Below are 11,434 nucleotides of genomic sequence, written 5' to 3' on the forward strand. Positions count from 1 at the left end.
CTTTTCCCTTCCCCCCGCCTCTTTTTACAATTCTTCGTATTTTATCCTGTTGGAGCGCCGCGTTGGGGTTGGTTTCACTGAGCTGTTCTTTGCCTCTACCGCCTCGCTGAAGAACTTGAAAATAGATGGGAAACTCTTCCAGGAAGTTAGTTCGTGGCGCTCTGTACCTGCAAAATACAAAGGCAATGGTTTGACTTGGGGGGGTCGTTTTCACGCAAAACCCCGACAAAGTCACCCCACCGCTGGCTGCTGGTCCAGGGGGAGCCTGGGGAGGGGGGGTCAGGGCTGCCCCGCTGCCCAGTTTGGGTGTAGGTGGGCAGGGACAACCACGCACACGGACAGACAGATGGACAGACAGATGTGCACATGCGTGGCCATGCAGATCAGAGACCCTGAACGCATCTCGGGCCAGGCAAAGCGAGACCCCAGAGCACCCTGCTAAGTAAAGCGCTGTTAAAGCACTCACCTGTCTGGCCTACCTTGGGGAAGCAAGTGTCTACTTTTCAGGGCTGGCATACTTTTTTTTCTTTTTTTTTTTTTTTTTTTTTTTTTTTTTTTACACTGGTTTTAGCCCGGCATACGCATTTTTAAACGAAAGAGAACACCTGACCTGGACAACAACCGATGTATCACCAAGGCGTCCTTCATCCACCCTTCCCCAACAAACACGTACATGATATTGAGGCAGTAAGTTGGACCCTTCTTGCTTATCTCTTCCCTCTGCATACGGATTCACCTCTTATCTTTTCCTTTTGGTGGGTGCTTCTATTGTTTTACAAGTGTCTTCTTCAACGCACAGCCTGTTTGCTTTATTGAAACAAAAAAAAAAACCCCGACAACCCCCAAAACAAAACCAAGACCATGGAGATCGGGAGCCAAGCGCTGTGAAAGAGTTGGGAGCTCTTCCTGGATAACCCAATTATGCGGAGATGCTGCCTGGAAGTCTCTGGATCCTGGGCCTCCGCTTGATACTTTAACATTGTTAATGATAATTCTTTAGTCTGTAATAGTAGGTCATTGCTATGGTTACTCTACAATGGTGCAACACTTCACTTTCCCCTTCAGCTATTCGCTGAGACCCGGTAACCACATTTGTTGCCTAGCAACAGTTTTGTGACAGTATCACAATCTGGGGGTGACAACAATGAAGGACACGGTGGCCATGGCGTGTCCGGCGGAGAGGGATGCCGCGCGGGGCGGCCGATGGTCCCTGGGGGGTCATGGGTTAGCTGACAGTCCCCAGGGATATGGAGTGGCCGCCCTGGAGGGATGCTTTGACACGCACACCCACCTTCACACCCCCGCTGGGACCCTCACCCCTGTCTCTCCATCCGTGGTGTGTCCTTGGCGGCTCTGCACACTCCGTCCCCTCCAGAAAGTCTTTGATGGAGGTGCTACCCGTCACGTCACCCTCCCCCTCTCTTTTGCAGGCAGCCATCAGACAAGCTCCTCCAAAAAAGCCCTCCACAGAAAGACACCACTTCCCACACAAAGAGACGTTTTTGTACAAAGAGGATCCACGTCACGCGCGCAACACAGATTCCCCGTGCCCCGGCTGCGCATTCGTTGTATGGAGACGATTCAAGACATCTTACACAAACTTCCCAGAGGTGCCTTTTAGACAAACGCTTCCCATCTCCAAACTCACCCATCCTCGCACAGACCCTCTTCGCTGGGAGGCAGATCTTTCAAGGCAGACCACCTACACCAACCCCTACGAGAGCCCCCACCATAGTCTTCCTCGCCAACACTTGTTTCCCACCTCAGGGTCATCCTGTAGGCAGAGGTTTCCCACCATGGCAGAAGGATAAAGCTCTCCTTCCAGCACAACCCGCAGCCTAACAGACCCTTCCCTCAGGTTACGGCACGGTTGGGTACTCTATGGTTGCCCGCTGCCATCACGCAACAACATTGGCAAAGACGTCATCTACCAAAGTGAGTTTTATGGAGGGACAGGCTGTCCTAGCACACCCCATGGACAATCCTGCACTGGGAGGTCTCCTCACACAGCACACAGTAACACCACATCGAGCCCCAAGAGGCAAAACGTTTCCCCATGTGACTTTTCTGGGCCCTACGAGGACGCTTCCCACACAGACATGTCTCTGCTACTCCTGCCTGCCTCCTCCCATCTCCTGTCTCCATCGCATTCATCATTAACAACCACTGGATTAAACTGGATGAAAATACAAACAGTGAACATTATGCTGTTTCTTCCCCCCTTTCTTTCTTTTTTTTTTTTTTTTTTTTTTTCAACAACCTTCCTCCTCTGTGAAAGGGCCATCCAGAAACAAAAAATGACAAAACAATAAGTTTCTGAAGCCTCCCCGTCCCTTTCTCTGTCCTGCCTTCTCCCATGCACTCTCCTCACGTCCTCAAGAGAGATCAGGCTTACATTCACTGGTGTTGCTGAAACTGATTAACCTACAGCTTTCCTGTAGCAACCCCTCTCAACCCACCCCTCTCAAAAAACAATTCAAGCTTTGAGTCTAGAGGGACTCAGTGATTCAGCGGTCTAAAGCAATTTTAACACTCCCTATTTTCCCTTTCCTAGTAACAATCTTACTGACAGATGAACAATTTCCCTGGTGATAAAATCACTACAATGGCTATTTAGTTTCCAGGATTATGATGATTCTTTGCTTGATTAATATTGCAATAAGAAAAGCTTGCCAAGTATCTGCCTTGGCCCTTTATAGTCATTTAAAGGTCAAATTTTGTCCTTACGTATTCACATTCAACTACTACTAAAGGGAGAGCCCTAAAAATTTAACACTGCACAGACTGTGCATTTACGATTTATATACTAGAGGCTTGGAAAATCAGACAGAAGCGAGAGGAGTTATGTCCTACGGGTGATGACAGATTTGGCCATAAGGTTTTCGCCAGAGGAAAAATATCATTGACGACTGCAATCTCAACTGTGTATTTAGTAGTAGACAAATCTAAATTAAATGCATGAGCAGCCATCTATTTTTTGATAGAAAGAACCGTTTGTGAGAGTCAGATAATAAAAAGCAGTTGTACTAAAGCCGAGGTCCTCTAAGGTATACATACCCTTGGTGCTCACTAATTTCAACAGCCATGATAATAAACTGCACGATTCAATATACTGTATTAAGTGATGGCTTGTCGCACAACATATAGTGATGTCAGACATTAATTCTTTGAGAAATCTTAAGAGCATACCGCAACGAAAAGACATATAAAAACTGTTAAGTGTGGGAGACAGCTAGAATATCCTAATAAGGCCACAGTTCCAGGGGAAAAAAAAAAATAAAATCAAGCCCCCAGCTCCCAGTCCCACAAAGAGAAATGAGAGAAATGCCATAAAAGTGGAGGGACCTCCCAGTTGCTAGCACACAAAGCGGTAGGGAGAACTGGACGTATGTTTTAAGGAGCTCCGAAGAGAAGGCGGATCCAGTAACACCTGAGGTGAAATGAGCAACGGCTGCAAAACGGCGAGCAAGTTTCAGAATCAATTTACCCACCGCCACAAAGAGATATTGACAACTAGAAATAATGAAGAGTTGCCAATACGGTTGTTGATGCAAAAATAAACCAAAAACCAACCCAAATCCAAACCAGGTAAGGGAATATTCGCAAAAATTTAATATACAAATGATCAGGTCTGGACGACACGCATCTGAGGGTCTTCAGGGAATCAGTTAATGAACTTGCTGAACTGCTGGCAATTATTTCTGAGAATTCATGCACAAACAGGTAGGCACCAGAGGACTGGGGTGGGGGTGGGAAGAAAAACAATGCTAATCTGAGGAAAGGAGGATTTGCTGAAACTACCACAGATAAAATTTACCTTTGGATATCAGTGAAGTAAGAGATCAACATGAAAAAAAATCGCAAGTGCCTGTAAGGCAACAGGAACCTTGGAACAGAACAGCCTCAGATTTGACAAGAAAAAGTTAAAACCAAACTTGAGCACTTTCTTGAAGCACAAAAATCAGCAGGTGAAAGATTTACCCATTGCCGTGTCTTTCCTCATAGGCCAACCTGGCAGCCTGGTGGTGGGAGCCTGGGGAATCACTGGAAATACAACGGATTATGACCTTCACCACTCTAGCGGGGTGCAGGCATGCCTACCTCTAGAGGTTAGAGCTGAGACCCCAAAACACTTGAGATTTATGGTAATACATCTCCCAGGCTCTAACCACGAGTGGCACATCCACCAGCACCCACAGTGCACGTGACAGCTCCGCAGGCTGGGTCCAGACTAAGCATCTCAGCTCAACTCAACTCATCGCTGCCCCTCATCGGGTCGCGGTGTGGGACTCTTGCTCGATGAAATTACTATTGTGTGTCTGGAACAGCATCATGGTTCATCAGGTTTGCTAAGTTTCAGCTGAATAAAGGTGTAACTATGCATCTGTGAGACAACGTGTGGTCTGTCCGACTGTCGCAGGTGCTGGTGCGCTTCTTGGGAAGCGGCGACAGCATTTGAGAAGGCAAATAATGAGTAATGGTAAGGGTTGAAAATATACCTATGGAGTCCCAGAGGGATTGGTATTAGGGCTCAAGTCTTTTAAACATGGTTATTAGTGATCTGAAAGAATAATGAGAGCGCTTATTAGTTAATTAGATTAATTAGCAGATGGTATATTGAATAGGAGACGATGCAAACGCAAAAAGGGACAGGGAAATAATAACATAAAAAGGGCAGCCTAAACGGGTAGGAAAAATAGAGAAGGGGAAAAGCAAAAATTGAAACTGGGATTGGGAGACAGGGGCGGCCACACGATGATCCTGGTGGCCACTCGCACACGCGTGTGCCAACGCGTTTTCGCCACCTCCCCTTTCTGCTTCCCGCTCAGGAAAAGCGGCTCTTTGCCCAGTGAGGTCGACGAACTCCTCCGCCTGACCCCGCAGCGCCCGTGGAGGGAAGGAGCTCTGCCACCCGCCGTCACTCGCTCTTGCAGAGTGATTACCAGCGGTGCGGGACAAAGGTGCCCTCCTACGGCGCCTGCCCACTGCGCCGGACAAAAGCCTCCTCCCGCGGTGCTCAGAAGATGCGCGGCACAATGGTGGCCCCCCGCCGCGTTTACAAGATGTGTGGGACAAAGGTTTCCCATGCTGCACGGGAGCTGAGAGAGAGAGAGAGAGAGACCATCGTGCCCGCCTCCGCGCTGGGATATTTCTGTGGGGAAAAGTTTACACAGGGTTGGAAAGTTTCTCCGCGGATTGTTTTCCATGGGGCCTGACCTCGAGTCTGCTTCGCTGAGTGGCGGCTCGTCTCTTAAAACAGTGTGGGCTTGAAAATGAATTAAGGGTGCTCCAGGCTTCGGGGTTTAGTCCCCGCTGGGACAGAGAGCGTCGTTAGTCTTCACCAGCCGTCGATTTTACAATAGGTTTCGTCAGGAGCCAGCACTGTTGCCGTGGTCGTGGTTTGTGCCGAGACCCTGCCATGCTGCAAAGACCCTTTAATGCCAGCTTTGGGCATTAGCTTTGCAATCTTGCCCCCAAAGGCCGCAGCAGTTGGTTTAAGGTTTGTGATTTCAGCTACACCCATATAAAAGGCCCTAAGCCTCATCAAAACTCGATTTCAGGGCTTCAAAGGGTGAAATGCAGACTTTCGACGGGGGGAGCATTTGCACGAACGGAAGCGCTTTAAAACTTACTAAACACGTTTTATCCTTTTTTTCCGTAGCTCTGAGAAGCGACACCATCCTTCCTTTACAAAGAAACGAACAAGCACGCCAACCCCGTCTGACCTGGGAATGTAGGTGCAAGTATAACTTTCCGAAAGGATTTTTCTGCCTGAAAGTTACGAATCAATGGATATTTATTTCTTACATCATCCACAGACACACTGAAGTCTTCACGTAACACTTTACCTCTTAGGTATGTAATTCTGTAATTCTGTAACTCCATACCGATATCATGACACTGTTCAAATCTGCATTTACGTGTGAGAAAATGATACTTTCTGCCTCTCCTGGAGGCATCTTTCTGGGTGCTATTAAATGACTTCTGTATCGCAAAGTTATTTCTAAACAGGAATTTAACTTTTTTTAACCTTTGAGCGTATCAGACGTTATCAAGACTGACAGAACTATTTTTAATTCATAAGGCTTTTCCATTTACAATTCCTGGATCCTACGGATCTGCACAGGAAGAAATTATTGTGTCTGTGGAGACTGTTTTGCTGTGCTGATGTAAGCCTCCAGGTCTCAAACCCCCAAACAGAAGAAGCTCTCAGAGAATCACCACTAAAGCCAAGAGAAAAGGAGAATAAAAAAAAATATACCTGGCTTAAAATCGCTAAACGCTTCTGACAAGGAGGATGAGAGCTTCAGGAAAAATTGGGAAGGAGTCCATTAGCTCAAGAGCTTTAAGAACCAATGACCTTAGGAGCTTCTGCATATGCATTTCTAGATGTCCCAGTGGTAAAGAAAGGTTAAAAGCTTTGGTGAAATTAACAGACAAGCCATACAGCAATTAATGAAATGGAAGCAGTGATTTCTGAGGGGACATGAAAAAAACCCCAACAAACCCCAAACCTTGATGTGTTTAGTTTGGCTAAGAAGTAATAGTTGGTGAAGTCATGGGCATGTTAATAATCTTAAAAGCAACTGTGTAGGGAAATGAATTATTCGGAGAAGCCAAGAGGGAAGAAACAGAAATCTGAAGAAATGAAATACAGCTTATAAAGGGGGCTTAGACACACGGTAAGCTGCTTTAGATGCAATATTCATCCAAGGAAAATTGTGGCAACCTTTGTGGCAACGCTAGAGAACAGGCTACACATACTCAAGGCATTTTATACTTGGCTATTATCTCCTGTGACACAGACCAGTGTTTATTTTTGTTGGACATCTATTATCTCTACTATCTTTAGCGGGATGATGGAAACAGAGCAACAAGCATCCCGCCAATCCAGAGCAAAGATCACCTCTGAACTCCCACACTCGCAAGCAGCTTTTTTCCAACCCTTGCTCACAGCACACAAACTACTGACAAGAAGCGAGACGTTTATAAAGGGAACAAAATATTTAATAAATTCCCCCCACCCCGCAAGCAACAGATGCAAGGATTCATGCAGAAGCTCAGTGCAAGTGAGGTTTGCAAAGCAGGAACAAGATAGGAGGCTAACACAGCTGTCATTTTTCACCACTCTTCATTAAATATTAAGGGCAGTCCCATGAGCACGGGTCATTTGTTTGCTCCTCTGCACGCTAACTGGCCAAGTAAGTGGAAGTTGTCAGGTTGTTCCCTCCTAAGCGCAGGTCAGGTCATTTTTTGGGTCACCAGAAGTCAAGTCCTCTTCTTTTGAGAATATATTTAAAAATAAAAAAGATACCAAACAGCTATAGGGCCGTACCAATAAGAACGGGGCATCCAAGACAGAACTGCTGCTAATACCAATGCAAATAGTCATAGTAACACAAATTGCTGCATTAAATAAGGGAAGGATTCACAAACAGCTAAAAACACAGGTTGGTTAAACAGCATTTCATGAGACAGAGAAGTCACAGGACCTCAGGCTGCAGACTGGCCTGAACTGCTGCTCTGTGGTAAATAGTCCTGAAAACAAAACGTGTCCTTGGGTCCAAAATTCCACAGAAAGTATTTTCCACAAATGGAAAGTCTTTTCCACAAATGGGTCAACGGGTCAACCCCCCCAACTCGATCTGCTCTCATCTGTGCAAAGAACACGGGTGAGGTTGGCCGTGGACATGGGTGAAAAAGACTTGATGCTGGGGCCAGACCCAGACCCCGAGGACAGTGGGAGAGCTGGGGGGGTGTCTGGGGTGGCACCGTTTGCACAAGCACCTCTCTGCAGAGCCGCCTCTCCCTGCTTTGAGAAGGGGAAAGGGAAAGACTTGTCCACCCATCAACAGTGGAAGGCAGGAGAGCTGCCACCAGCCAGCTGAGGCTAAACCAGCTCAAATTCTCACCAGGATCCCAGCTGTTCCCAGGCAACCGCGAGGATGAAGATGTGCGAACACAGCCTTCGCCCCGGCATCACCCGAGGGCTGCCAAGCAAAGGGAAGACACAGCAAAAAACAGCAGGCCCCCCAAATTAGCACTCTGTGTGTGTGTTTGTGTGTGCGTTTGCCTCCGTGAGAGCCTCGTGCGTGGATTCTCCGCTTGCCAAACGTCTGCGACGCTGCCCCGCGCAGCAAAAGGCAGCAATGAAAAGCTGCTGGGACACTAGAGAAGCTCACGTCAGGCTTCCCGGGGATCCAGTCCTGAGAGGACAGGACGTCGATTTCGAGGCTGCACCACAGGAAAATCCTCCCAACGCAACGCCATGCGATGCTCGGGGGATGCTACAGCATCCCACCCATCGCCGGCTGAATCAGACCTGCGACGTGTTACCCAACAACACTCTCGCAGGCACCGACTGCAAACGCAGGGAGTGTTTGCAAGGAGAGCAAGCCATTTCCTTGAAGAAGGGCGTCCAGCACAGATGTGCTCCATACTATATGACTACAGATTTTACAAAACTCATGTTAAAATGGTGTATCATGCAGGGAGAAGTAGGCAAGGGCTGAAATAATATCTGTACCTATCTCTGGACCTCCGTATATTTCCTGTATCTTTATCTCTAATCACAGTCTCTATCTCTATATAACATCTATCTATCTATCTATCTATCCATCTATCTATCTATCTATCTATCTATCTATCTATCTATCTATCTATCTATCTATCTATCTATCTATCTATCTATCTATCTATCTATCTATCTATCTATCTATCTATCTATCTATCTATCTATCTATCTATCTATCTATCTATCTATCTATCTATCTATCTATCTATCTATCTATCTATCTATCTATCTATCTATCTATCTATCTATCTATCTATCTATCTATCTATCTATCTATCTATCTATCTATCTATCTATCTATCTATCTATCTATCTATCTATCTATCTATCTATCTATCTATCTATCTATCTATCTATCTATCTATCTATCTATCTATCTATCTATCTATCTATCTATCTATCTATCTATCTATCTATCTATCTATCTATCTATCTATCTATCTATCTATCTATCTATCTATCTATCTATCTATCTATCTATCTATCTATCTATCTATCTATCTATCTATCTATCTATCTATCTATCTATCTATCTATCTATCTATCTATCTATCTATCTATCTATCTATCTATCTATCTATCTATCTATCTATCTATCTATCTATCTATCTATCTATCTATCTATCTATCTATCTATCTATCTATCTATCTATCTATCTATCTATCTATCTATCTATCTATCTATCTATCTATCTATCTATCATCTATCTATTCATATCTGTGACTACACCTTTACCTGTATTGGAAGACAAATATTAAAAATTCTTTTCCTGTCAAGTGCAGGGTGGGGTACTCAGGTCACGTCTTACAAAGATGTTTTTGGGGTAAGAACATACCTACGTGAGGCACGGGATCTCACCACTGGAAGTTAAGAATCTGTTTGACAACCATCCCTTGGGAATATTATGGGTATAGCTGACGTTGCCCTGGGGGATGTGGACAAATTAGGTAACTCCCTGAGTTTCTTTCTATCCAGCCCTGTCTTTTCATAGTCTGTGACCTTATTGGCTTTATTTAGGCAACACATAAAGTAGATTTGTGTTTGCAGGGTACATCATAGCAGCTTCGAAGCACTTGAAAAATAAATATTAGTGAGGCAACTGATTTTTTTTATATGTAGATGCATTTTTTTTCCTATCATGAATTAGGAAAAAAAAATCTTTATAAAATTGCACCCAAGAGCACAAATAAAGTATTTAGCATTTGAAAACCATCATTTTCTCAACTAGGAGAAAGGAAAATTATCTTTCAAATAAAGGAAGTTTTGACTTGCTCAAGACCCGACACTTTCCGAGAGAACATACATCCACGTGGCTTCTTGGGCGAGACCGCTGAAAAACAAGCATTTAAGCTTCAAAGCTTTCACAGGTTATAAACCTGAAAGATACTAATTTACATGACAGATCTTAACACGCTACAGCATCACACCAGCAGTCAGTTACATCGCTTTCTCCCCATTAGCACATCTAGCAGAGTTTTCTAAGGGAGAAATCATCATTTCTGTGGTTTTGCAGACCGGGAGACTCAGCTGAGACTGGTGGCAGCCCCAGGACAGACCCCAGCTCTGCTCATCCAGCAATGCTGAATTAAGAAGCACAGAGGGTTCATCAGATATATCTGAACACAACTCAGACGTGCCGCAGCAATACCTGCGAGTTAATCCAAAATACTGAAGGGCTGATTTTTAAATCCGATCTTATTCCAAAATCCCGCAGCTTTTCAGTGTTTATAGGGCAGAGACCTGAAGTGTCCCCCTCACTGGCAAGCTCTGATAATTTGGGAGAGCTCTACTTATGCAAGTAGCTTCACTGATGACGACAGCACTGGACGTGTGAAAGGACCGGGTGCTTAGAAAATAGCTACTCTCCATGATGGTGTTTTACGATTATTTGTTCCTAAATAGTAATTGTGCCATCAAACATCCGGATGGGGAATTAATTATTGGAAATAATTCAGAAAACGCTGATGTCAGCTTACTTCAGTAGAAGAATATCACAGATTTGTAAAACCCACCAAGCAAATGAAATTATGTAAATCACCCCAGGAACAGCTGTACCAGCAGTGTGAGCACGAACCGACCCAGCTTTGGCGCTTCCCAAAAAACACAGCAGCCAAGGCAACGCCGTGGAAATGGCAGTGCCTGCACCCAGAGCAGCTAGGAAGGGCAGCAACGGTTTAAAATCCCGTGTTACGTGACAGTAGAGACAGCCCATTCAATAGAGATGGAAAAAGGTCCTTCATCACTAGCAGGGTAAGCACAGATTTGCAATTGCAATAAAGCAATTTTAAAGTAAAGCAGTTGAATATAATTTTCTTCCCTTTCACGCCAGGAGTGGAGCTTGGAGACCGGCGTGGATGCTGACATAAGCAGTTGTGGAGGTAAAGAAGGTCTTTTCAGGGACAGGAACGAGTCCATGTCTAAGGAACAAACTGCAACAGGAATGTGCATGGGGCGTGAAGCACTGCAGCAAATGCCCAGAGTTTTTACGATTTCAATAAGAATCTGTGAGCCTTTAGTGAATAAATTAACTCCCCCCACAGTGGAAAAATGTTTATAATCCTCTGCATAAGGAACATTTCAAAGGGTGGTGTTTTTTTTGTTTGTTTGTTTTTGTTTGTTTGTTTGTTTTTTTCCCCCTGAAATTTCTGCTTGAATTATACTGTCCTGTTGTAGGCAAAGGATTATAGTCAACATGAGTCCAGAGTATTTTCGTAAGTACAAGAATGGTATGCACTAACTCATCTGCTTCACCTTATGACTACTGCCTTTGGCTGGCTCCAACCCAACCCATCCAGCCCAAGACAGCCCAATCCAACCCAATTTAATTTAACCCAACCCATCCTTGTCTCTTATACACA

The 11,434-nt window shown here is 45.0% G+C and overlaps 1 protein-coding gene across 1 annotated transcript in view; it reads right to left on the bottom strand.

The window, feature by feature from the left end:
* Positions 1-6: 6 nt before the first annotated feature.
* Positions 7-11,434, bottom strand: part of FAM172A (family with sequence similarity 172 member A) — a 261,320-nt gene continuing 249,892 nt past the window's right edge. The window contains exon 11 of the mRNA XM_026866666.1: positions 7-167. Within this exon, the coding sequence (XP_026722467.1) occupies positions 25-167 (143 nt within the window). The 3' untranslated portion in view covers positions 7-24. The remainder of the gene's footprint in view (positions 168-11,434) is intronic.

Source organism: Athene cunicularia (genome assembly GCF_003259725.1).
Source record: "Athene cunicularia isolate RWA chromosome Z unlocalized genomic scaffold, athCun1 chrZ_part3, whole genome shotgun sequence".
NCBI lineage: Eukaryota > Metazoa > Chordata > Aves > Strigiformes > Strigidae > Athene > Athene cunicularia.